General features: G+C 39.6%; 1 protein-coding gene across 3 annotated transcripts in view; it reads left to right on the top strand.

Annotated features, from left to right (window-relative positions):
* The window catches only part of vps13a (vacuolar protein sorting 13 homolog A), a 41,537-nt gene extending 14,616 nt beyond the window's left edge, over positions 1 to 26,921 (top strand). Inside the window, exons 31-76 of one of the 3 annotated variants that reach the window (XM_038702914.1) lie at positions 446 to 549; positions 845 to 1,012; positions 1,215 to 1,522; positions 1,650 to 1,797; positions 2,057 to 2,228; positions 2,397 to 2,521; positions 2,623 to 2,792; positions 3,068 to 3,324; positions 3,586 to 3,770; positions 3,895 to 4,038; positions 4,163 to 4,372; positions 4,582 to 4,725; positions 5,191 to 5,292; positions 5,370 to 5,522; positions 5,606 to 5,864; positions 6,230 to 6,390; positions 6,602 to 6,705; positions 6,843 to 7,146; positions 7,817 to 7,953; positions 8,194 to 8,488; positions 9,143 to 9,247; positions 9,425 to 9,571; positions 10,555 to 10,686; positions 10,823 to 10,956; positions 13,302 to 13,370; positions 14,836 to 14,968; positions 15,545 to 15,602; positions 15,968 to 16,139; positions 17,225 to 17,378; positions 17,557 to 17,703; positions 17,873 to 17,954; positions 18,065 to 18,134; positions 18,406 to 18,520; positions 18,664 to 18,777; positions 18,946 to 19,091; positions 19,190 to 19,271; positions 19,406 to 19,519; positions 19,708 to 19,783; positions 20,232 to 20,395; positions 20,553 to 20,598; positions 20,729 to 20,852; positions 21,276 to 21,390; positions 24,179 to 24,264; positions 25,113 to 25,236; positions 25,373 to 25,447; positions 25,681 to 26,921. In XM_038702914.1, coding sequence (XP_038558842.1) covers positions 446 to 549; positions 845 to 1,012; positions 1,215 to 1,522; positions 1,650 to 1,797; positions 2,057 to 2,228; positions 2,397 to 2,521; positions 2,623 to 2,792; positions 3,068 to 3,324; positions 3,586 to 3,770; positions 3,895 to 4,038; positions 4,163 to 4,372; positions 4,582 to 4,725; positions 5,191 to 5,292; positions 5,370 to 5,522; positions 5,606 to 5,864; positions 6,230 to 6,390; positions 6,602 to 6,705; positions 6,843 to 7,146; positions 7,817 to 7,953; positions 8,194 to 8,488; positions 9,143 to 9,247; positions 9,425 to 9,571; positions 10,555 to 10,686; positions 10,823 to 10,956; positions 13,302 to 13,370; positions 14,836 to 14,968; positions 15,545 to 15,602; positions 15,968 to 16,139; positions 17,225 to 17,378; positions 17,557 to 17,703; positions 17,873 to 17,954; positions 18,065 to 18,134; positions 18,406 to 18,520; positions 18,664 to 18,777; positions 18,946 to 19,091; positions 19,190 to 19,271; positions 19,406 to 19,519; positions 19,708 to 19,783; positions 20,232 to 20,395; positions 20,553 to 20,598; positions 20,729 to 20,852; positions 21,276 to 21,390; positions 24,179 to 24,264; positions 25,113 to 25,236; positions 25,373 to 25,447; positions 25,681 to 25,731 — 6,485 coding nt within the window. In that variant the 3' untranslated portion in view covers positions 25,732 to 26,921. Of the gene's footprint in view, positions 1 to 445; positions 550 to 844; positions 1,013 to 1,214; positions 1,523 to 1,649; positions 1,798 to 2,056; positions 2,229 to 2,396; positions 2,522 to 2,622; positions 2,793 to 3,067; positions 3,325 to 3,585; positions 3,771 to 3,894; positions 4,039 to 4,162; positions 4,373 to 4,581; positions 4,726 to 5,190; positions 5,293 to 5,369; positions 5,523 to 5,605; positions 5,865 to 6,229; positions 6,391 to 6,601; positions 6,706 to 6,842; positions 7,147 to 7,816; positions 7,954 to 8,193; positions 8,489 to 9,142; positions 9,248 to 9,424; positions 9,572 to 10,554; positions 10,687 to 10,822; positions 10,957 to 13,301; positions 13,371 to 14,835; positions 14,969 to 15,544; positions 15,603 to 15,967; positions 16,140 to 17,224; positions 17,379 to 17,556; positions 17,704 to 17,872; positions 17,955 to 18,064; positions 18,135 to 18,405; positions 18,521 to 18,663; positions 18,778 to 18,945; positions 19,092 to 19,189; positions 19,272 to 19,405; positions 19,520 to 19,707; positions 19,784 to 20,231; positions 20,396 to 20,552; positions 20,599 to 20,728; positions 20,853 to 21,275; positions 21,391 to 23,486; positions 23,911 to 24,178; positions 24,265 to 25,112; positions 25,237 to 25,372; positions 25,448 to 25,680 lie in introns of those variants that run through there. The other 2 variants (XM_038702915.1, XM_038702916.1) reach the window with 2 other exon arrangements.
* Positions 26,922 to 26,960: the final 39 nt, after the last annotated feature.

Genomic DNA, 26,960 nt, shown 5'->3' with positions numbered 1-26,960 from the left:
GCAGGACAAAAACTCACCATAAATGGCACGTAGGTTGCAAATTCCACCCAGGCAAAAAAAAAGTAGCCCTCATATACTTAATGGTGACACAAAATGTCGCATGTGGGTTGAACATTTCACCCAGTAGTCAGGTACATATAATGAAACACTCTGATCTCAAGGTGATGCTGTAAAAATCAAGTTTGCGTTTCGCCTGTTATCTCAAAGTCCAAATTCTTTCATCACTTTAATCTCTCAAGTTGTCTGCTTCTGTCTCCTCTGTTCTCCTCTGTTTTTCACGACTTGCTTGGATCCCGATCATTGCCGCTCGTGGCTATATTTTATAGTGGTTTTATGGTGCAACCTTTCTGACTTGATCCTCCGTGTACTGCACTTGACAAGTACGCCATCAAGTGGGAAATACAAAGAAATATTTTCACATTGTCTCACTTTCTCAACCGTCCAGGACTTGTTTCTGAAGTTTTGATGAGGAAAAGGGAGATGGAGGTTCTGGCCAACCTGAGGAGCATTGTGATCCTGGACTGTGACAAAGATGCATTTTACAAGAAGGTAGAATCACAAAGTGACCAACCTTCAAAAATATGAAGACTCTATGCAAATCTAGTTTGTGGCAATGCACTTAATGTAATCTTAACTTTTCTCTTTGTCCTATAATAATCCTATTCTGTCTTTAAGTCTGTATTTATATTTTGTCTCTTCCTGTGTTTTTAACTGCGTGTGCTTCTGGTATTCATAAATGTTTGACCACATTAGTTGCTGTAAGAATAGTAGCTGACTGATGAAAGTGGTTTCTCTTTCCTGTATAGCTCAGTTTATTTTAATTCTGCTCTCATTCAATTCTTAGGCTGTGTCCATAGCGGATAAGGAAGTATTTGCTTTCCGCATGGTGAACTATACAAATGCAACAGAAGGAGATGCCTATCTAAACATGTCTAAAGTTGACACCTCTGTCACACTGACTGTGGGATGCATCCAGGTCATCTTCCTCAACAAGTTTGTCTCCTCTATACTGGTACGAAACACACATCCCTGTCACAATCCAAGACTCAGACATAATGATAATGATGGTAGAGCCCACATGCACATTTATTTGTGTATTACTCACTTAAAACCTTAATTTTCTAATCATGCAACACATTAATTATTCCTTGTTCCCAATTTTCCCAACCCCAATAATCTCTCCTACTACTGGTCCATTCTTTCTCTCCCCCCAGGCATTCATCAATAACTTCCAGGAGGCCAAAGATGCCCTTGCTGAGGTGACAGTCCAGGCTGCAGAAAAGGCAGCATCAGGAGTGAAGGGGCTGGCAGAGCGGAGCACTCGGATTGCTCTGAACGTCCACTTCAATGCGCCTGTCATCTTCCTACCCCAGTCCTCCTCTTCCTCCAATGTCATTGTAGCTGACCTTGGTCTGCTGTCTGTCAAAAACCATTTTGCCAAGCAGCCATTTAAAAGTGATGCTAAGATCCCGCCTGTTGTGGATATAATGACTGTCACACTGACTGACCTCAAGATGTACAGGTCAGAGACTTTATGATAAAACAGTGAACTATAATTAAATGTTTTCTTGCTGAAAGTAGAACGATAATAATCGCATATTCTCTAGATTACTTCTCTCATTACTCTCTCATTTTGTTGGTTCTTCCAGGACCACATACATAAATGAAAGTTTTCAGGGAGAGATCCAGCTGTTAAAGCCAGTCAGCCTGGACTTGGCAATCCAGAGAAATCTTTCATCCAACTGGTACCACAGCATACCTGACATAGAGATCACTGCTCATCTGAAGCCGATGAATGTAAGTAGTAGCAAGTTTCTTAAATGATACCTATTGGATTCATAATTAACAGGCCTATTGATTAGGCTATACTCTGGATAATACAGTGTTATGATTATATTAGTGATAGACTATGTTTTCTGCTTCTGTCTGTCTCTCTGTGTGCATTTTTGTCTGTATTGATATCTGATTCCAAGATTAGGGAGATGCTTATGGTGAATGTTTGATCACAAACTGTCCCAAGTATAGTATTGTCAAATCCTGTGTCTGTTCCCAACAGCTGATCCTCAGCCAGGATGACATGACAGTGGTCTTGAGGACTCTGGGTGAGAACCTGTCCGAGAATTCAGATGCTGTCCCACCTCCAGCTTGTCCGCCCACCACGGACCCCTCCTCTGACTCTGTATCCAACAAAGAGTCCCAGGGCTCTGGAACCACTGGACCAGCCAGCAGTAAGGAGTTTTGGTTATGCTTGTTTGTACTTATTTTTGTAAAGTGGTTGATGAGTATGTTTTTGTCAGTCATCAAACTGAAAATGGACCTGGAAATATTTTAAACCATTGTAATCCAAAACTAATACGCTTTTTAAACATGTGGCTTGTGCTGTGATAACTCTGTAGGTAACACAGTAGTGACGGCTGCTGTTGTAGAGACCCAGAAAAACAACAAGCTGAAGACCACACTCAAATTAGACTTCAAGTTCGACTCAATGACGTTGATCTTGTATAGCCCGAATGGGAATGAGGTAATGCATATACGCACACACACACACACAGTAACAAGTACAGTAATTAAATAATTTTACAAGATTTGCCTAGCTAACATACTGTATCTGTCATTATCTAGACACAGCTGTTGGATTCACATGATGAGCAGCTGAAGCTGGCAGAGTTTACTCTCGGCACCATCTCCACCTCCGTCCACATGTTCTCAGATAGCTCAATGAAGGCCTCAGTCCGACTGGCTGCCTGCCTTCTAGATGACAAGAGACCCAGAATCAAGATGGTCACCCCGAGGTACTAGAGATCCACAAACACACACAGACATGTGCACATTTTTGTAAGTATAGATAAACACTTTACTCTAAAGTTTTACACTCAGTAAGATGTACATTGTCTATGCACATCCAATCAGAGATAATATTGGAATCACTTCTCATTCTTCACTCAGTCTCTCTTTTATGTCCTCCTTTGTCGCTGACCATCTGTGACATTTCATACTGTCTCTCTGTCCTGTCCTCCACATCCCTCTTATGGATATCTTTAACCCCCTTAACCTACGTCTTCTCCAGGATGATGGCAATGCGTCCTGGTGCAGAACAGAACATGATGGTGGAAGTGAACTACCGTCAGGGCCGTGATGGCACCACTTTGGACACAGTGGTGCAGGATGTGTACCTGTGTGCCAGCATTGAGTTCCTCCTCACGGTGGCAGATGTCTTTCTGAAGGCCACCCAGCAGGGCTTTGCTCAAGTGCCACAACCCAAGACCAGTACTGGAGCGGGAGATAAAAAGAACATTAACTCCTCCGTCACATCTAAAGAGTCCGGTGAGTTAACCATCAGTAATTAACTGACAGTATATTCCGAAGTGATTTTTTTGATTCTGCAAGTTCTCCTAATCAGACACGTGGAGAACTTGTGGAAGAAATTAAATGTTTTTCTTTTGGATCTTTTTATGAGTCTTTTGTAACATAATGTATTATATACAGTATAACTGTAAGGTATGAAGGTGTGGAGTTACAGAACAATTTAATTAATAAATTGCGTCTCATTCTGCCTGAACTGATGTTTTCCTCTGCCACTGTCAGCTGCAGCTCCAGCCGCGCTGTCAAAGACGGAGATGAATGTTCTGGTCCGTAACCCGCAAATTGTGTTTGTGGCTGACCTGACACGTGCTGACGCCCCCACCCTGGTGATGACCACACAGTGTGAACTACTGATGAAAAGTAGCGCGGAGGGATCACAGATGACTGCTGTTATCAAGGACCTCAAGGTTTGTTTTCTCATTGTAATGTAACCCTGAAAAGGCACGTCATTGAAAGAATTAAAATGTTATCTTGCAAGCAATAATAATCAATATTTTAAAAAGTTTGTTTTGATAATGGTTGTTATTTTAGGTAGTGGCATGTCCCTTCTTGACAGAGAAGAGGAAAAACAATGTGACTACAGTGCTACAGCCGTGTCAGGTGTTCTTCCAGAGTTCTCAGTCATCAACCTCTCCTCAGGCTATGGAGGTCTCTATCGATGTTCTCACACTGAAGGTAGTTATTATTACTACGCAGTCCAGGATACAAATGTTGTGGATACAAAAAGTGTAGCTTTTTTTAAAAAGATGAAATTGGTATAAAACTGTTTTATGTCTCTGCTATCTGACTCTCTGTCCAGGTATCTCCAATCATCATCAACACAGTGATCACCATCCAGTCAGCATTGACTCCCACAGCGGAGACCCCCGAGGAGCTAGATAGTCCTGTTCCCGTGGACCTGTGGGAGAAACGGGGCTGGAAGGAGCTGAAACTCTGGTTCCTGGAAGAGGAGGGCGATGAAGACACAGTGTCACTGATCCCACTGATACCACAGGGAGAGTCATTACAGGTATTTCGCTGCATTGTGGCTCAACTGATAATACTGTGTTGCTGATCATATGCTATAATATAGTCAGTGATGATTTTTAGTTTTATTAACTTTGGTCACTTTTGTATCACAAACCCTTGATCTCTTTATTCTGTACACCGAATAAAAGGTATTCCACTTTGATGCATAAGAACAGGTGGTGTCATTTCATTGCCTTTCCATGCCTGCAGGTGACCATTAGATCGATCTGTCTGACTCTGGAGGCTGGAGTTGGACACCGCACAATGCCCATGCTTCTGGCCAAGTCCTCCTTCCATGGAGATGTCACAAACTGGTCCACACTTATTAATTTACACAGCGAGCTCAACCTGGAGGTAAAACACACAAGCACTATATTTATTTCCTAACCTTGATCCTAGAAGCTTATCCCAATTCTAAAATGAATCTTTCACCCTACAATAGCCCTAGAATAATTAACTTTTACAGTTGCTTTTTGTGTTTTTGATCTTTGGTCTATTCAGATCAGAATTAGAAACAGCTTTATTCATAAGTAGTTTATAAGGAATTTGCTTTGGTGACTAGGTGTGTATATAGACGTAAACCTATGTACATATGTACATAATAAACAAGATTTACAAGTGAGACTATGTGCAAGGCATGGCAGTTATTTACATGTGATATGATGATAACATATGAGGAAGGCACATATTCTTTCAGATAATATATTTTTATACTTTACAAAGACATATTACCACAATATTTAAAACAGCTTGTTATGAAAAGAACTCATGTGGTTGTAAAGGTTATGGAAGATTTCTTGTGTTTTGTTTTGCCTTTAGGTTCATTATTACAATGAGATGATGGGAGTGTGGGAACCGCTGCTGGAGCCCTTAGAAGACGAGGCAAGAGACGGTTTCAGACCATGGACACTGGATCTGAAGGTACTGCTCTACAGAAAGACACACCTGCACACACACCTACACGCAGGGTTTCTAACTTTTTACTACCCCATAACCAGATGAAGAAGAAGCCAATGAAGTACACATGTTTGTCAGATGAAGTGGATTACAACATCCCAGACTATAAGACTGTCATCGTCATCAGCAGCAAAGACCAGCTCAACATAACTCTCTCCAAATGTGGACTGACCATGCTAAGTAACCTGGGCACGGTAAGAGAAGGGTTGTAATCATTTTAACGGGAAGTCTAAGGATGGACGGTCTTCTATAATGTGAATTCCTTGCCTTTCTGCAGGCATTTGCTGAAGCTGCCAAACAGACCGCTGACAGCTTCCAGAAGGATGAAGCTCCGTTTGTGGTGAAAAACCGCCTGGGCTTGCCAGTGACCGTCCGCCACAGTGAAATGTTTCGTCCAATCGGACAGCAGAGCACCGACTGCACTGTGAAGCTGCAGGATGGGGAAACCCTCGGCATGGACTATTCAACCACAACAAACTCCGACCAGTTCTCAGCCATGATTTCCTTGAGTGGAAAGGACTACTACATACAGCCTAGTAAGTTAAACTCTATACACAAGTATATGCAAAAGCCAATCATTAGTTGTTGCAATATCGAAAACTACACATTGCTGCAAACACTGTTAGTAGTTATGCACACAGCCTACAGTATGCTTTGTTTTTGTTTTATCTCTCACAAACCAAAGTGCTTTTCAATCAATACTGATGCAAACAAAGTTACAAGTGACTTTACAATGAAGTAAAAGCACAAAATGTAAATAATAAAAGGAGATTTCATTTTTAAATGATGACCTAATTGATGTTGTCTATTTTATATTTGAAAAAACTTCCTGTCCTCTCTCCCTCTCCTTTATTTATAACATATTATATATGTATGCTGTTATTCCCTCTACCCTCTCCAGCTCCGATGGGCCACACCTCTGCCAGTGTGATCCCCCTGATCAAAGTGGGCCGGGGAATGTACAGCGTGATGCACAAAGACTCGGGAGTCACTCGTTTCCTGGTCTGTCAGATTTACTCTGTGGAGGGGAGCAAGTACGTCAAGATCCGCTCTCCTTTCCAGGTACTTCACTGATTATCTGATACATAATTAATTTCTATACTTGTGTTTATCTTATCTGTAAAATGTATTTTATAGTGTGTCGTAATAATATAAATCACACTCTCCCTTCAAGGTACATTGATCCCCTTAACTTCAACCTTCAAAATCACTGTAGGTAGGATTACATATCAAAAAAATCTAAAGTCTTGATTTTTTCTCTCCTTTTGTGCAGATCATCAATCATTTCTCAATCCCATTCAAAGTTTTTGAAGAAACAACATGTCTGGGTACAGCTCTCCCTACTGAAGAGTTCTGTGTCCCTCTGGACTCATATAGGTGAGGTCAAACACATAAACAAACCTGCACATCTACACTCACACACTGGTCTCTCTTACACTCTATTTGCTGTCTTCTGCTCACACAAACAAAGTAAACACTCATTCACCCACATCTACTCTCTGCTGCCCCCTCAGGTCTGAGCTGAGCCTACAGCCGATAACAGACGATGACACTGACAGTCAGTTTGAGTGCTCAGAGGGCTTTAGTTACGAAGACGTCAGCAACCAGCAGCCCGAGACACGCCTCCAACAGACCTGCCATCGCCGTGGAGATCAGGGTGGTGTGCTGATGGTCAACATCGTGCCAGTAAAAGATGCTGTCACATTCAAACACACTGGAGGTGTTGGGGAGAACTTTGATGTGCCCTTTGTACTCCACCTGTGGCCTTCCATCCTGTTGCGCAACCTGCTGCCTTACCCCATCTCCTACAAACTAAAGGTAGGATGTGTCTGGTATCACTATAAATGGAAAAGGGCCATTTGGATATACTCACCGTGGATATGTGTATATATATATATGTGGTAATGCATTTACTAGAATTTTGTTAGGACACTGACATTTGAGACTTGAGAGTTGGCAGCTGAACAACAAAACTTTTGATGCAAGAAATAACCAAATTAATTTCACAGCATCCATGTTAGCTTGTTGTTTCTCTTCTGGGTTATATTTTTAACACCACAACTTATGGGCTCATTGCAATATATCTGTCAGATCATGCATGTTTCAGCATCAGTGAGTGAATGCACCAACAAGGAAATTCTGCAAACCTCTGCAAAAACTAAATTGCTGCCTGGAAGATATAAAACAAAATATGCTATGCTTTGAAAGCGGTCAGTAGTAATTTGTACACACTTTGAAGGTAAGGTGTGCAAATTCACCCGTCATGGTCTTTTAATATAAAGTGTGCACATGATTAATATACATATATAAGTACAGTAATTTGTCACCATACCATCACGTATTTTAAAAATTCTATATTAAGGAAAGTAAGTTGTTATTTTTTTTTGTTTATAGACTTTTGAGATTTTCTAGCAAGCCATTGATCTTGCTAAAATCTGATACTCCAGATTCACTGATTCTGTGTCCCTCCCTGCCTGCTGCTTAACAGAACAGTGGAGTCTCTGCCCCTGAGGTCACTTTGAACCCAGGTCACTCTGCACAGCTTCACAATGCAGTCATCAATCAATCAAGTCTCGATCTCCGCCTACTGGACTACATGGCTCAGGACTGGTCTTCTGAGTACAGGTTTGACATTAACTTGATTTATTGTTGGTATTTCACTTTCCAATTGTTATTGCGTCCTTATTGTCTACATATTGTAAGCATATTTGCTAAAGTTCCCAGATAGAAAGTTTTTAAGCTCACAACATAGCAAGAGATATATCTATATCACTCATCCTCATCCTCATTATATAAAGGGCAAATAAAAAGTACCTTCTGCAATAACATGTCTGATCTGAATGAACAAATTATCCTGCTACACAGTCTCCAGAGTGACCAGGAAGAGATCACCTTCACAGTGTTCCACTCTCTACAAGAGGACGACGAACACGTTGGTGAAGGGACAGAGAGGAAGAGGGCTGAGTTGGATATAGCAGTGCATGTTAAATATGACCTGGGTCAAACAGTGGTTGCTATCCACTCACCATATTGGATGGTGAACAAGACAGGCAGGTTGCTGCAGTACAAGGCTGACGATATCCACCGTAAACACCCCCTGGACTATGACATGCCCCTGCTCTTCTCCTTCAAGCCCCGTCACTTCCTGAAAAACAATAAGGTAAGAGGCTTTTAGAGTTAATTAAAAGAAAAGAGTTTATATATTTTCTCACACTGAATTTGGGCACTACCATTCTTGCTATTTGAAATATCTCAGTTTTATATGGGACACAAAAGCTACAATGATTTGTACTATGCAGCTTTAAGCTTTAAGCTCTAAGCTCTCTCATTGTTGATTAGTCACCTAATATAAAGCATTTTTATTTATTTATCTATGATATTATAATAATATGCACATAAATATATTTTTTTCTTTAAAACGCATAATTGTTAAAGAAATCCTTCAGCATTACAACATTCCCTGCAGAGGAACTTAAGAGGGATTGTTAATAAATTAGTCAAAGCAATTGTGACGGAGGCCAGCGAGGCTGTGCAGTGAAGTCGTCTGTTCGAGTCAGTATCGCACGGTACGTTCTCGGGAGCAGCCGTTTATTAAACTAAGAAACTAAGGAGTTTTGTCATGGACAACCCTTTTGCCAAAGTGAATGATGGTGTAGCCTTGAGGCTAACTTGAAGTCAGCATTTCTTTGCTTTTGCTCTGAAACATTGAGGTTTGCATACAGTACACAATTCTAAAGATCCATATCCATAACCTCTTGCTGGTCATTTTTTCCCTAGTGTTTATGAATGTGATGTCATTCTTTTCATCCCCCAGGTCCGTCTTATGATATCAGAGAGTGAGCTCTCTGATGAATTCTCCCTGGACACAGTTGGTAGCCACGGAGATGTCAAATGTAAAGGCCGATATAAAGATTACCTGGTAAGATTTTGGCACACAGGCTGATAATCAGACTTGCTGTCACATAAGCTTTATTTAAGGAGACAGTTGTATTGGATGGAATTTTAAATCACATTTGCATGTAACGCAGGTTACATGCAAATGTTGTTATTGAGCATGTACACAATCTGCGTCCGTGTATTTTCTGTCTGACCTCAGGTTGGTGTGAAGATTGATGCGAGCAGTTTCAGTCTCACCCGCATTGTGAGCTTCGTGCCGTTTTACATGCTGGTCAACAGAACCAAGCAAAGTGTCTTCGTATGTGAAGAGGGCCAGAACAACTGGACCGAGGCTCAGCCAGAACAGGTCAGAGCCAAACCAATTATTCTTTGCACCTGTGTTTCCTTGCACATGCAGTTTTTACCACCAGCAAATTATACAATAAAGGCTGTATTCATTCTCAATCATTGCAGAAACAGATGAATACCACATTGTACATTTACCTGACAGCGGCACATGTCATATAGTTTTGACTCTCACTATGATGTACAATTATATTTTGTATAACTAATTTTTATGGTCCTAATTTTTTCACACACGTTAGCTCCATTTTAATCCTGAGAAGCTGCAGAGCTGCAGTCTCTGTTCATTAATCACTGTAACTTACACTGTACATTTCCAGCTAAACTGAGTCTTATTGTTGACCCCTTTCTCTCTGCTCACCTGCCATTCACCGGTCTTGTGGTTCATTATGAGTCTATTTCAAGGACTATTTAAAAACAATTCTTTGTGTGGTTCATTAATAATGATAAATGATCTGAACGTCCCGCAGGTGCGGACAACTCGGCACAACACTAAGCTAAGGCTCCATCTCTAAAGAAAGTTCCGCTTCTGCCACTACACACACACACACACACGCTCACACTCACACTCACACTCACACTCACACTCACACACAAACATAGACGCTATGCCCACACATGTGCACTGATGCCCCCTACCTTGAGGGTTAGGGTTACAATTATGGATTTATAGACGCACTTTAAAAACATTTATTAAAAGCTTTTTTCTTTTCACATGTTTTTTACAGCATTAAACTTTGAAATGTATATTGTAATAGGCTGTATATTAACTTATTGGGAGAAAACTGGTAGTTCTATGTAAAATCAGACATTGAGCACCACCATATCGCCAAAATGGCATGATCTTCATTTCGCTGCGAAGCTTCGATTGTGAGATTGACAGTTGAATCAGGCTCTCCACCCATCGAAGCATCGAATCTTCGACTATTCGGGGTCAGCCCTATTGTACAGTGTTGTTGAAGGTGTTTTGTTTTGTTCTACATTTAGTCAACCATTCCCTTCTGGCCTGAGAATGACACCAAGCAGCTGAAGATCAAAGTTGAAGGTTGTTTATTGCCTCCTCGGACTATTGACTTCACACGACCAGAAAACTGCCTATTGCTGCATCTAGACAACTCTGTAAGTAGACACGCACACAAGTGTATAAAGACCATGTTTCCATCTGTGATTTTTGATGTATGTCTAGTCCTGATAAAATATAATACTATATTCCAGAAAGTAGACTGTTTTTATTTTGTTTTTTTGTTTTCTGCAGGCGGGCGGGGTCATTGTAGATGTGAACCTGTCAGAGCACTCGGCCACGATCAAATTCTCTGATTACCATGATGGCGCGGCCCCTTTCCTCATGATCAACCACACAAAAGACCAGACTCTACAGTTCCATCAGAGGTGAGAGAACAGAAGGAGGAGCCTTACAAGGAAATAAATGTTCCATTTTAAATAGGGGTGTGACGAGATTAAAGAGACAAGACTCCTTCAAGACATTTTCCACACGTTCTCACGCCAAACATCACGCAGTGAAAAACAAATGTATAACTGATATCGTTGACTTGCGGAGCGAATGATCTCCATCCAGCATATGCGACACCAGCATACATGCGGTGATAGTGATCAAGTGAACCCGCTTTTGCGCTGTGAGTCCTGACAGTTGTGACAGAGTGGCAACTAACTTGCTCTGTTTGGGACTGTGAGCTGCAGTTTATCAGAGGTGCTGAAGTCAACGTGTGTAGAATTGTGGTGAGATTTCGGCCTGATTGGAAGTGTTTAAGTTAGTTTCGGTTTCGAGGGGATACTACAAGTGGAGCAACTGAATTAAAATGACTTAATTTATCATTGAGGGGCAGGGTGCCACATGCACATTTAAAGAGGTTATTTCCCCAAACAAAGACAAAAAAAGGGAGGGAAGCCAAAATTATGCCTGCATGTGTGCTGACTCAGCAGGGATGATATTAAATGAGAAAAGGATCTACAGGAGAAAACATATCTGAAAGCAACGCAGAATGCCTGAGAGTCATACTGCATTATATTGTGTTATATTTTGAATTGGCAGCTGCCACCTAAATTTATGTTTGTATTTTATATTAATAAAAACATTTCCACCATAAATTGCAGGAAATATTGTTTAATGCTCTAAAAGTTCATATTATTCAGCATTGAAGATTTCTTAAAAATAGTGTTAAAATATCATCTCGATCTTGTGAACCCAATATCGTGTCTTTCCTCATCTCGTGAGCTTAGTGTCTCTTACCCCTAATTTGAAACCATGCATGACATAGTAACATAACATGATGGAGGTAAAGCATGTCAACATGGATCATCATGTCATCAAACACGTAACACAAAGATCTGGGTTCTTAAACTACCACACAAAAGAAAGTCAGGTGCAGGGCTTAATAAAGTAATTGATGGAGATGCAGGAGAGAGAAACAACATGGAGTGGAGGAGTAAAGGATATTAAGATATTTGCTGTGGATGGATAGGCACCACTATTGACTAAATTTTCTACAACAACCCAGTTGTAGAAAACTCAGTTTGCTTGGAACCAGTGATCTCCAGGTGATGTCATATGAAAACATTTCTTGTATAACATGTCCTATTGCAGTATTTCATAATATTACAGTGCTCCTTTGGTGTAAGTGTACAGGTGCATCTCAGAAAAATAGAAAATTGTGGAAAAGTTCATTTTTCCCGTAATTTCATTAAAAAGGTGAAACTTTAATATATTCTAGGTTCATTATAGTGTTTTAATCTTGATGGTTACAAGTTTCGGGAAGCACGGTGGCCTAGTGGATAGCACTTTTGCCTTACAGCAAGAATCCCGGGTTCAAACCCCGGTCGTCCCGGCTTTTCTGGCTGTGTCGTGTCGTGCCGTGCGTGGGTTCTCTTCGGGTGCTCCGGCTTCCTCCCACCGTCCAAAGGCATGCGGACTAGGTTGATTGGTGACCCTAAATTGTCCTTAGGTGTGTGTGTGACTGGATGTTTGTCTATGTGTGGCCCTGCGATGGATTGGCGGCCTGTCCAGGGTGTACCCTACCTTGTGTGTACCCTGATGTCAGCTGGGATTGGCTCCAGCCCCCGTGACCCTGTACACAGGATAAGCGGTTGACAATGGATGGATGGTTACAAGTCCTTAGCTATAGGAAATCAAAAATCCATATCTCAAAATATTGGAAAATTTACAATATAAAAATGTATAATACAGAAATGTCTACCTGAGAAGAGTTCAAGACCTTTGATCTCTGTCTAGTTCAGTACACCCACAACCACAATCATGGGGAAGACTTCTGACTTTATGGTTGTCCAGAAGACACTAATGAATCTAGAATATATGAAAGTTTAACTTTATGATTTAAATGACAGGAAAATCTTAGATGCTTTCAAAGTGCTCCAAGTTTCATTTGAAATACCACACTCGCCTTAAGATGAAACGGTGCATAGTCAAGTGTAAACAGAAAATCAAAAGTAGGATGTTTTGCCAGCGGCGCCTCGCCTGATCATTCAGCATCTGTATTTTATTTTTTTTATTGTAGGTTTTCTGCTTATTTCTGTCTCAACAATGGATGTTTCTAAATTAAGTCTTTTCATATTTTTCACTTTGTGAACAGTAGGTTTTGCATATTTGTTGAATGACAATTCTCTTTCCTCTTGTCGCAGCAGCCTTAAAATGTTTAGTTAATGATAACTGTTTGTTTTTGCTGATAGCGATTTATGTTTGTGTGTTGTGGGTCATGCAGTGCCCGGACAGAAACCTCGTGGGTGGCTGACAAGTTGCTCGATCTCTCCTTCTCAGTGGAGGAGGACAGGTAGAAAAATATGTAAAGAGGGAACTCTTCTGACACACTCTGAACTCAGAGAATTAAGAATGGGTGGGGACAATAAGAACAAATTAGGAATCTGAAAGTGCTGTATTAAGTTGTTTATTACTGTTGCTCTTTCTGTAGGTGCCAAATGATTTATATACAGTGAGAAAAGAAAAGACCAAAGCCAGTGTTGTAAAAATTACAGTACAGTAACATGAAACCTGTTTTCACAAAAGTACTTAACTGTCGATTTAGTTACATTGTCCCTATTCAAGGAAGAAACAGTTTAAACAACACAAATCCCCATAGGAAGTACAGCAGAGTGATTCATCTAGTGAATATATATATATATATATATATATATATATATATATATAGAAAGTCCAAAAGAGCACAAGTAAAAAAATTCTAATACACAACAGTGAATTAACAGTTATTTAGAATATTGTGTGAGCAACACATTAGCCTTAAAGAGCTAGTATAACAGCTAGCTTATGTAAAATGAGGGAGGGAGCCGAGGATGGAAGAACGCTTCCAAAGATCAAGAAAGATCCAAATATGGTTTAACATTTCACGAGTCAGGCAGGAACATCAAATGAGGCAGCAGGTACATTTTAATTGGTGTAGCATTATAAGGCTGATGCCGCAGTCAATTCAGTGTGACAGCACACTTGAGTGCAGAGTGTGGTCAGTTCAAGAGTGCAGGTAAAGATAAGTAGAAGACTACTTCAGCTCTGATTCTGGTTTGTCTGTGTAATCTGCTCTGCACCTTTACCAATGAGAAATAAATACTTGTCATAAATTATATCACATGACATTATTGTGTTGTAATCATTGTACTTACTTGTAAATACTACTTACGCAATTAGTATACTCTATGTTTCAAAACGCAAAGCTATGACACTCTGTCACACTATTTCCTTTTTTTTATTGATCTGCTGGAAATTTACATTGATCTAAAATGGTGAAGGACCCTTGAGGTGGAGTCGTCTTTACTTGTAGAAATACTAGTTTTGAATGCTGCTGACTGGATGGGATTGTGCCAGCGGAATCAAACCTCCTGCTTCTCCGAGTAGTTCTGTTGCATCGACTGATATTCCCTTGTTTTTCACCTCCATCTTTTGATTATGGCTTATGTCTGCTTTGTCTCATCCAGAAGAGGTGTTTGGGACTTTTCAGTGTTTGGCCGTTGTACTGTCATATACTCTCATATTTCTATCTGTTTATTGAAATGTATGCTTGTGTATTCTGTCAGACAGGTACTTTTGATTGGATGGTTGTCATTGCAGCAGATTCTTGGTGGCCGGGCTCCGTCATGTTGTCCTGTATTTTACTGTTACACTGTACCGCCGTCTGTCATTTTTGCTTACTGTCATCTCAAATCAGTGAATCATTGTTTCTTGATATTTAGTATTTGAGTAATGTTACTGATATATACAGTATGTTTGTATCTGCTATGTGTGCGCAGCTCTCAGAAGGAGGCGGAGCAGGAAGAGTTGCAGGCTGGGAAAGCTGTGCACTACACCTGGACTGAACCCACTGGGTCCCGAGAGCTTTGCTGGAAGTGTGGTTCTTACAGTGGAAAGCTGAAGAGCGAGGAGGTACCTGAGACACAACAACACAACAGCAACTTAACTCACCTTGTCAAAGTCTCACCAGTCTTTCAGCATTAAAGCAACATCAAAGCAACATTTGAGACTTGCAGTTTGACCTTGTAGACATCACCCTTGTTACTTTTATTGTGCTGAAGTATTTACATAAGTGCTTTTCATGAATCAAGCCATCATGTAAACAAACAAAAAAGCGTGCGTAGTTAGCCAAAACGAGTGATTGTAATTAGCTAATTTAGTACAAACAGTCTTAATATCTATATTCAATCATTGTGTTGAATGTTATCTGTTCAAATAAAAAAACATATTTTTTAAAGTATAATTTTACATATTTATAGGTGAGGCTGGTAATATAATGGGAGTGGGTACTATTACCAAATAAATATCAAACCATATATGTTGGGTGACGATGTGTATTTATAGAGAGGAATCTGTAGAAATAGAGTTGGTCTAGTTAAATTTCAACACAGTTTAACCTTTGTTGTCTTTTAGATGTGAACACAGTTGGTAGATGAGATATTGTGATGTTTGTTTAAACAACATATGTATTTGCCTTTTCACCTTTAGGACCTGCGCAAAAACATGAACAATGAGGGAAAATTGTATGTGATCTCCTTTTATGAAGGTAAAGTAGGAGAAACTTGAAATTAAATGCCCATACTACTTAAATTTGTTCTCTAATTTTGCTTTACAGTCAGTACAGTAAATGAAAACAGTACAGTACAGTAAAATGAGTGTCACAATTACCAGCTTATTGTCAGTGCATGAATGTTTCCATGTACAGGAAGACTGCAATCACCGGATTCACGTCTAAGCTTGTGTTCATCCTTTATTAATTAAATAATGAATCACTGAATTCCTACCTGCTTTAGGGCCACAATGCTGTAACTTCTGACCTCCCTGAATGGGGAGAAGGGATAATAAGAATTTTCCAGTGGGGTTACATAAGGTGTTAAATGAGTAAGGTTTGGGTTTATTATTGATCCAAAGGTCTCCAGCGCGTTGTGCTGTTCACTGAGGAGCAACGTATCTACAAGCTGCTCTGTGAGAGCGAGAAGGCGCAGCTGGCTGAACAGGAAATCATCTTGTCGCTACAGAACGTGGGCGTATCACTGATCAACAACAGCAGCAGCCAGGAGGTCTCCTTTATTGGGATCACGAGGTAGATAATCAGCAACATATACACATGTGTACACTCACATGTAATCGTAAGCTCAAAACCTGCCCAGGCCCATCGGGCACATGTTCATGTTATGACCATGGTTCACTGCCAATTCACTATATCAAGATGATGTTGTGCTATTGTGTGTTTTGTGAATTACAAGTCGACATCCTGTTCTCTGATTTGCAGTTGAGATTGTCATGACTGAAACATCCGGCTTCAGAACTTATAGGCTCAAGTAAAATAAATTTTTTGGCCAGACAAGTTTTGATTAAAATCTTTTTTTGTTGTTGTTGCATAATACTCTTGCTGGATGATCTTTTATACAACCTAGATGCAGTTATTGTGCCGCTGAATGTGTTGTCAGGCAAAATTTTTGAATTAAATTTTCTTTTATAATATACAGTTGTAACAAAATCGGGAATTTGAAAATTAAACATTCACTCAAGGTCAGATAAATTAAAGGTCCACTAACACTACCAGTCAACAGTTTGGACACACAACAGTTTAGACAATGGTTTTTCTTTATTGTTATTATTTATATAATACTGAAGACATCAAAACCATGAAATAACATATGGTATTATGTAGTAAACAAAAAAATGTTAAACAAACCAGAATGTGTTTTAGATTTTAGATACTTTAAAGTAGCCACCTTTTGTGTTCCCAGAGGTGCTGAGCCCTTGTTGGCTGCTTTGCCTTCACTCTGTGGGTCATCCCAAACCGTCTCAGTTAGGTTTAGGTCGGTGATTGTGGAGGCTAGGTCATCTGACGCAGCACTCCATCACCCTCCTTCTCGGTCAGATAGCCCTTACACAGCCTCGTGGTGGGTTTGGGGTCATTGTCCTGTTGAAAAACAACAACTTTGACTGGAATTGTGTATCAGAAGAGTGTGCTTTTATAAATGTTTATTACCATGAAATAACATGGTAGCAACAGATCTTTTTACCTATAAATCATGTGTTCTTGATAATACTGAAGTAAAATTCTTATGTATTTGCATGATGTTTGGCCACTCTTGGATTATCCTGCATCTGTATACCATGTCATGATTTGACACTCTTGTTTCTCTTTTCTATTCACAGCTCTGATGTGGTGTGGGAATTAAAACCTAAGAAGAAGAATCGGTGGAAGACTCTTAGCACAAAAGAAGCTGAGATGCTGGAGAAAAGCTTTCAAGAGTACATAGAATCCGGACCCGTGGACAACGGCATTGTCGACCTAGAAAACAACTACCAGGTTAGAGACTAAATACTGTATATTCAGTATTGCTGATTTAAACTAGTGACAAGTGATTGATACAGTTTGAAGATGGTACCCATGTAGGGTGTGTACTTGTGATATTGATATTAAAGAGTTGCAGCTGTAGGTGGTTGATTGATTTGTTTCATTGTGTGGTATTTGCAATTGTCTTCAGGTGTCCTTTACTCCCAACGGCATGGATATGCGGATGCTGCAGCCGTGTGATGCTCCTCTTAGGAGGCACTTCCTGCCCGGGGTGAAAGTGGAGTACAGCGTCTCACCACGACAGAGAGCCTACCGTGTCCAAATCCACCGCATTCAGGTGAAAAAAATAGGTCAAACATAAACAAAATGTCTTCCTTTTATGGGTAAAAATGAATCTTAACTTCCTCTCAGATCAAATATATCCATGTCTGTATTACAGTACTGCCAGTCTATTAATTACTTTTTTATATTCTCTACATTTAAGTATACATGTTATCCTCCTACAGATCCAGAATCAGCTGCCAGGAGCCATCTTCCCCTTTGTTTTTTACCCTGTAAAACTGCCCAAATCTATCACCATGGACTCAGGTCTGTTAATACATCTTGTATGTCATGTTTAATTTTGCATATTGTGGAGTTTATATACAGTGTTTCAGTCTGTATTATGATTTATCTTTTTTATTTTATTTTTTTTACAGAACCCAAACCTCTAACTGATATCAGCATCGTTACCAGAGCAGCAGGGCACTCTGATATCTCTCGCATCAAGTAATTGTTTTTCTTTTGATTCCTTTCTCACTTTATCTCCCATGCTTGACTTCCCTTATTTACTGTCACTTCCATCAGCACTTCTCAAACACTGTAAGTTGTTTTCCCTAGCTTCATCGGACACAAAGTTATACTTTAACTCTAAATCTGCTCCGTACAATTTCATTGGCCTAAAAACCATTTTAAATGCTTTCCATTTTATACACATGCTGGCATATAGTTTTCTCAGTTTTGCTCCCAAATGGTGATGGGTGTTTTCTGTCTGCCTCAGGTACTTCAAGGTGTTGATTCAAGAGATGGATCTGAAGCTCGATCTGGGCTTCCTATATGCCATCCTGGACATGTTCACACCCGAGAATGCCAGCATCATGAGTTCAGAACAGGAGGTCAGAGACTCACTCACATATCCAAGTGTTTTGTTCAGAATCTGTGATACATTAATATATTCTTTATCAACTAAAAGAGTCCTTGGGATATTTCTGTGCCTTTACATTCATATTCCTGCGTGTTTGTGCTTATCTTGTTTTAGGTGGAACTGTTTGAGAAGGACATAGAGTATTTAAAGACAGAACTAAACCGCGTCTCTGCTGCTGACACCTCTCCAATCAGCCTCTATGAGTACTTCCACATTTCCCCCATCAAGGTTTGTACAGTATACAGTATGCATGTACGTAGGTAATGCTATAATTATGGGATAATAAGCAAATGTTAAGCATCGAATGGGGAAAAGCGTGAATAAAACAGCATCAAAGCATTTCAGTTGTGAGTTAAACACCAGAAACAGCCATGCGTCATGTTTTTGTTTTTGCAGCTGCACCTGAGTTTCTCTCTGAGTACAGGCGGAGAAGACGGTCTGAAGGAGAAGAGAGATACAGAACTCATTCCTGTTCAATCCCTCAACCTGCTGCTGAAGAGTATCGGTGCCACGCTCACTGACGTGCAGGACGTTGTCTTCAAGTATGAATCCTTTGAAGGCCCAAATAGACAACACATAAATCACACACCGTAGCCTTAATTTATTTTTGTGTGATTTGTTGTTTTGTCATTTATTTCAGGCTGGCCTTCTTTGAGTTGACCTTCCAGTTTTGTACCACCCAGCAGCTACAATGGGAGGTCATCAGACATTATTCCAAGCAGGTAACACGTACAAGTGATTAAGTCATAAAAACTGCTGGCTAGAGGAGTATTTTTCATATGACATTCATTTTTGTATCCCTCATGGCATTAAATATACAAGTCATCCCACCAGTTTCTATGTATGTATATTTCAGGCTATTAAACAGATGTATGTGCTGGTGCTGGGCCTGGATGTACTTGGAAATCCTTTTGGGCTGATCAGAGGACTGTCAGAGGGAGTGGAAGCCTTCTTCTATGAGCCCTATCAGGTAGGAATGTAATACAAGTACTGATGAGTGCTAAAAATAATGTATTTGTGTTGTGGCAGTTAAAAAAGAAGTTTAAGTTTAGTGCTCATTATTTAAGGTTTACAGCAGTGTGGCTGCGTACTGCCCCAGCAGTGCAGGCTGTGTCTTTATGGCTTCTTTGTGTTTAACTGTTATCCATGGTTTTCCAGGGAGCCATCCAGGGGCCTGAGGAGTTTGTTGAAGGAATGGCTCTTGGGGTGAAGGCTCTGGTGGGAGGAGCTGTAGGTAAGGGCTCATAACAACTTTTCTGTTTTCTCAAGCTTATTATTAGTTATTGTGTATGTGACTGTGGCCTGTCAATGTCTTGTGGAGGATAGGGTTGGGCCGATAGACGATGCCATTGTCGGTGATGGCTGACAGACATTACGACATTGTGCCGGCATCGAGATTGTAAACCCCTGCACCCCCAGCAAAAAAAAATCTCACATTTTCACATCATACCACCCTGTGCAAGCCACAAACATTATTATTATTATTATTTTTAAGTTGCATGCATATAAATGTAAAGCACATTGAGTTTACTTGTACTGAAGTGTGCTGTATAAATTAAATTGCCTTGGCCTTCCCATATGAATAGAAGGTGAAGCGAGGGTTGAAGAACGGGATAACAGAAAAGAAGAAAGAAACACATTATAGAATGTTGTGACTCTAAAGACTCGTGTCTGCCTTCCAGGGGGTATCGCAGGCGCGGCCTCCAGGATCACCGGTGCCATGGCAAAGGGTGTTGCTGCCATAACGATGGACGAGGAATACCAGCAGAAGAGACGAGAGGCTATGAACAAACAACCCAGTGGCCTGAGAGAAGGCCTGACCAGGGGAGGAAAAGGATTAGTGTCTGTATGTTATTAAAACTTGTCAAAATGTTCTGTTAAAGCTCTCATTCAGTCAGTTAACTAGTAAGAATAATTATATAAATTTGCCACTGGCTTGAAAGAGGGACTGCCACCAGGAATTCAGCATTGTTGCTTCTTGGTAATATTGGTTTCCCTTTCAGGGTTTTGTGAGTGGGATCACAGGGATTGTTACCAAACCCATTAAAGGTATGTTGAATTAGACCCTCATATAGATTTTAGTGATAACATGTAGCACATGCTGGTATGAACATTTTATGGCCAAAATAATGTGTATATCCAACTTTGTGGTAATGTTTGATGACATATTATTTTGCAGGAGCCCAGAAGGAGGGTGCAGCAGGCTTTTTTAAAGGTGTTGGAAAAGGTCTTGTTGGTGCAGTAGCCAGACCGACAGGAGGCATCATTGACATGGCCAGCAGTACTTTTCAAGGGATCAAGAGGTATGTTGTTTGCGGTGTATATACAGACGCACGCTCAGTGTCAAGCTTCTGCACAGTGTTAATTATTTGCCATTTGCCAGAACATACAATTAATCTGTTACATTGAGTTTTTAACACCAAAATAATATATAGAAATACTTGTATAGTATAAGTAAAAAGATAATTATTTGTGGCAAACCGTGTTTTTAGTAATAAATCACGTACAGTAAATGCACCAACAAAAACCATCTATGTTTTACAGCTGGTCATTGGGCCATGGCAGAAGCTTTTTAGGTCTGTGTTTGCATGTACAATGTGAATCTGTGCGTGCCACAGTCGCACTTGCGTGTATACAGTATATATCCCTGTTTTGTCTGTGCATGGGGCAATGAGGAAAACAAGGTGTGTCTCAAAATGGATTTGCATGTCTTGTCCTGTTATTAGGGCAGCAGAGACTTCACAAGATGTTGACTCTCTGCGCCCTCCTCGCTTCATCCACGAGGATGGCGTCATACGACCATATAAGGAGATGGAGGGCCTTGGCAGTCAGATGCTCCAGGTAGGACAAAAGTCTCTGCATCATCAACTCTCCACTGTCAGACCTTTACTTTAATGCAATTTACTTTAATGCAATTGCATATAGCTCTTTTTTGTCTTTTATGTGACTTAGTGTGTTAAGTGATCCATTAGTAATGCACTCTAAACAATTTGCCCAGGTTTGCTAGTGGAGTTGTGTGTCCATTTGTGTGCAAGCACACAGTTGATGATATTCTTACAGTACAACCTTTTTTTTTTAAACTATCCTCCCTTCATTCTGTTTTCTTTTAATTATCGTTAAATGTTTTACTTATTTTCTCGACTGTATTGGCCTTTTATTTTTTATAGATTCTTAGAAAGCAGTTCAGCTCAATTCTCGGTGATTCACTCACCTCTGTGGCTGTGTTTTGTGTTGAAGGAACGAAAAATAATACATTTTCAACCAGAGTAAATAAGCATAAGTAGAGAGAAATTGAAAAACACCTCCAGTTCCAAAGTGAAGATTATTGAGACATTTGGTGTTCTTTGAAATAAATGTTTACTACAACAGAGCTTTTTGCAGTGTAGCTACCTCACTGTTTTTGCTCTATAGTATCACTCAAATAATATGACTGGTTTAGTTCTGTGTGATTTGTTACATTGATTTTATTTGGCAAACTGTGCTACATCTGGATGCAAGTGTTGTCCTCATCTGGCTAAACATCGTCGATTAGCACATTAACCTGAACTTCTTCAGTGCGTCAGTAGCACAGGTTTCTCATATTTGTAGATCTTCGAAGTGTTTCAGTTCTGCCTAAAGCTATGAGCTTTGAAATGTGGGTCACTTTTTTTGTGCTGACATTATTTAGCAGTCGGGCTGGATGGAGTGGGTGGAAGTTTGCGCTTACGAGTCTCAGGTCAGAGCTACACTTTTTGGCTGATAGTAAAGCTGCCATGTGTTGGATTTCCCATCCATTTCACAGACAGGTGACAAATTAATCAGCCTTAGTGAGGTGTTGGACCACAGCGAGCATCTAGAACAGCTTCAGTGCTGTTACTCTCTGCAGGCAGAATTAACAACATTCTTCCTAATGATATTACCTCATTTTGGTGTCTCAACGATGGTGATGGAGAGCGCTGTCCGAGACTTCAGTCCAAAAATCTCCCAGGGTGTTCAGTTTGGTCGAGATCTGGTCCCCGCGAAGGCCATAGCATATGATTCACATCATTATCATTCTCATCAAACCACCTGCACTCATTTTATTCAGGTTTTTCCTTTAATTTGTCACCCATCTGTATAGCCAGCTATAGACCTAGCCTAGGTTTGTGTATTAATGTTATTGAATAATACAAAGTACAAATCACATTGGGTGGCACATTTCGCACTTGTGTTTTATGTTTCTGTTGTAGCTGGGTTAAATAGCCTTCTAAGACATTGTGGCTGAACTTAATTTACTTACTTTAGCAGGGCTGAACAATTTTGAAAAAATATGTAATTGCGATGATATTGACTGATATTGCAATTGTCATATATTTGCGATGCTAGGGGGAATTATTATTATTCTCATTTTCATTGAAAAACATATTTAAATGAAGTACAGTGTGATTTTTGCAGGGATTTGCACCAAACAAAGATGTTTTGGAGTCTGTGGAATATGATGTGTAGGCCAGGACATCTCTGCAGCACGACAATATTTAATTTAAAATAGTATTTTGACACACATATATCACCTTTTGACAAATATTGCGCCTCCTTCGATTTGAAAAAGCAGGCGGCCATACTGCTATTACGATCACATTTTGATTAATTGTTCAACCCTATACTTTAGGAGGGAAATTTTTGACAGCAAAGCAGATAGACAGAAGTAAAGTTCAATAAAATGTACAACATAATGAAAGCCATCTTTAGTTCCACCAGTCTTCACATAAGATAATTCAATTACTACATTAGGGTGATCTCATTTTACAAAGCATTGGAGTGTTTCCAAGAGCTTGTAAAACTTTGTGTAAAACATGTGGTACATTTACAGTTTTACTTGACTAAAAGTCAAACCGTCACTGACCTGTCACCCCACGTAACAGTGAGCTTTTGGTTCTCTCTGCTCTGACCTTGACTCTTCTCTCTTGTCATGTCCACAGAGGAGGTTGGCCTACAGTGAATGGTGTAGAACTGGCTCAGAGGATGAGGGTGATGGGGAAAACTGCTAGATGATAGAAGTGACAGCTGTAGTGTAGTGCTGGTGCTTTGTCTGTAGTCTGTAGAGTTCACTTTTGGAAGATTTAAACAAACCAAAGAAAGGCATTTGAGTAATTCATTTATTTGTTTTTATGTATATTAGATTTCAAGTTGTCTATTAAGTTGATGGGTTTTCTTTATTTAAGTGTCTTACTCTTATTATTTCATTCCATCACTTCATGTATATTCATCAGTTGTCATAAAATCCTCTTAATTATAGAGATTGTGTCTATTTTCTTTATTAATGAATGTTTGTATCATTCTTTCATTCACTGCCACTGTTCACTGCCCTGTTCTTCTCAATAAAATGTTCACATTGTAAACTTCTCCATGCCATTTTCTTTGTTCCATCCCATCTTTCCTCACCATCTCACAACATTTTCCAGTTTTGTGAAGATATTCATTCCCTCATTTTGCAGATGGCCACGTCAGCGCGTGCTTATTTACAGCATGCAGTCGTTTTGGAAATGTTTTTAAACACACTTGGCGTGGAACATAGACATCTTGGCATTCAAATTTTAATCCAGACGCAGAGTTGTTTTTTTTTAGCCTCGCTGCTTGTTTAAATATTCACTTACTTTCTCTCTTCCTTCAGAAAATTGAGAATGGACGTTTTGCCAAGTACAGATACTTTGCTCATGCCAAGGTCAATGACTCTGACTTCCTCATGATCACCAAGAGGTGAGTGTTGTTGTAATCTGAAAAACAGCTTTTTTTCTGCTTTCTCATATTCAAGGTATGAATTGTGATTTTGATTTCCTATCATGTTCACAACGCTGTATATTAGATATGATTATTTATTGTCCTTTTCAGGAAATTTGTTTCCACCATCTATACGTACATTATCTAACAAATAAACAACATGAACATACATAACAACCTGCTGTACATTTTATACACAAACTGACACCCAAACCAAAACATACTTTTTTAATTAGCAAGTACTCTTGTTGAGTAGTGTTACGGCAAAAGGGATAAATCTCCTGCTATAGCGAGCCTGTTTCCAGGCCAGGATCTATATCTACGTCCTGATGGTAGCAGAGTGAAAAATGTGTTGAGAGGATGACTGATGTCGTGTACTATTATATGTGCTTTCTGTAAAATGGCTTTCCTGATCAAGTCAGAGAGGTTGGGGGTGGGGAGACCAATTATTTTGGAGGCATTATTTGTGATGCATGTAAATTTATTCTTATTGGTAACAGTGAGTATGTTGAAACAACAGATTGAACAGTAAAGAAAGATGGGTTGAATTATGGTTTTGTAGAGCAGCAGCAGAAGATCTTTCGTCTTTACTGTATGTTTTTAATCAGGTGAAAAGCCTATTACATTTCTGTAAATGGAAAATAATATTTAAGTAAGTGAATAAACTACAGTATCCATTGTATTTTATTTTTCCCAACATCCTGTGTGATGTATCACACATAAGTTTGCCTCTATTTCTAACCACCCACCCGTGTGTCACTCAAACAATACACTGTATCCTTTACCTGTGGAGCTTTCTAACTTTTTACGTAATGTATTTTTTCCAGGGGAATATTTTTCGTGACCAAAGGCACTTTTGGCCAGCTGACCTGTGAATGGCAGTATCTGTTTGAAGAGTTCACCAAGGAACCAATGATTGTGGAGAGCCGCAGACTTCGCATCGAAGCCAAGGTACAAAAGCTAACTCTCACATTTTAAATCCAAAATCAGAAGCTAGCCTTTTCCCCCCTTAATTGTAATTTATTACAGGTCTTCCACAATTATTTAGCCGATTATTGTGCTAAATGACTTGTCTTGTGTGCTGCAGGAGAGAGTAAAGTCTGTCTTCCATGCCAAGGAGTTTGGGAAGATCATAAACTTCAAAACCCCTGAGATAGCCAAGGTAAATTGACGATTTGGACAGTAAGATGTTTTATATATACAGTATATATTCATTTTTTTATTTCTTAATTAGTTCAAGAAATGCCCAACTGTTATCTGCTGTCTGTATAGAATGAAAATGAGCCCATTTACTTCACTCAAACTCGTGTTTCATCGAGTCATGTGTCCAGCCTGCAGTCACAGTGAATCATTGTACTTAAAGTAGTTCTAACTTTGGTTCTGATTTATTTCCAGTGGGTCCTTGCCAAATTGGAGGATGCAAGAGAGAGTTTACCCAAATACTGACTCATCAAATAGAAAACTCACACACACACACACACACACACAAAGTCTGTGTGTGTCAGTGCCTTTGTTCTTTACTGCATGCTACTTTTGTTTACCTCCGTGTGTGAGTAGTGGTAAAACAAACACAAACAATGCTGTATGTTGACTGTTAGTGTGTGTCGGGGGTGAGAGACTGAATGAGTAGTTTGAATGTGTGCATGCCTACAAAAGTGCTATACATGAGTTAACATTGATTCACCACAGAGGCTCAGAATGCATCGAACCAAAACTTTCTTTCACTCTCTTCGCTCTGATTGCACCCATCCTTTTGCACACAGGTAATTTATTTTTAATGATCTCTTTTATGGAAGCTAACGCTAAAGTCTTGAGTTTACAAACACATTTCATCGCCATCTGCTTGGGTCTGAAATGCAGGTGGAGGATTTTCAATTTGCCATACTCAAAACTCACCAAATGAACATTAAGTCACTAATTTCATTCACTTTCATTCAGCATATTTAAAATGTGTTTTCCTGTAGGAGCTACACTGTTACAATGCTACAGTTAGTAACAGACATGGTAGCTCGAATAACATTGATGCCAAATCAACCTAATTGTTGTAGCACATTTCAAAAAGTCAAATTTTGAGTGCAGCTTTATAACACATGTAATTCAAAAATTGGTGTCTTTCACACCTGCTTTCTTTTACTCTCTCTCTCTTACACATTGTTTTTCCTTTTTTTTTTTTATACATTTCTGCAAGATGCAGACTGGTCAGTGTGTGATTTAGAGATGCATGCTATTTTTATACTGTACTTACATGTATCAATCTGCTGTATATTGATCTAATATAGTATCCTATCTGTATATATCCATCCTCGCACAATATTCTGTATTATGGCGTTACAGATTGTAATTTCATGATTTTTATGTTTTTATACCACACATATGCAATGCCAACTATGTTGATGAATTATGCAGAGAGAAGTATATTTAAAAGAAATGAATGCTAATTATAATCAGCTGCTGTTTATGTATATTTCAAAGGTTTGCTGTTGGTTTGGGGTGCATCGCAGTTTAATATGACTAAATATGTCTGTTGCCGGTAATATTTGTCATTTATGTTTTGGGGGAGCAAAACCTTCACTGCAGTGGCTTAATGTTTTTCCCCATAACTGTTTTCAAGAAAATAAAATATGTTTCAGATGTCAGCGTTCTCTGCCTTTATTTCTTGTACCCAGAAAAGATCA

This window comes from Micropterus salmoides, unplaced genomic scaffold, assembly GCF_014851395.1.
Source record: "Micropterus salmoides isolate LMB-PRFRI ecotype aquatic unplaced genomic scaffold, ASM1485139v1 Ms_hic_scaffold_7, whole genome shotgun sequence".
NCBI lineage: Eukaryota > Metazoa > Chordata > Actinopteri > Centrarchiformes > Centrarchidae > Micropterus > Micropterus salmoides.
The sequence above is the reverse complement of the archived record's forward strand: the minus strand, read 5'-3'. Positions and strand labels throughout refer to the sequence as shown.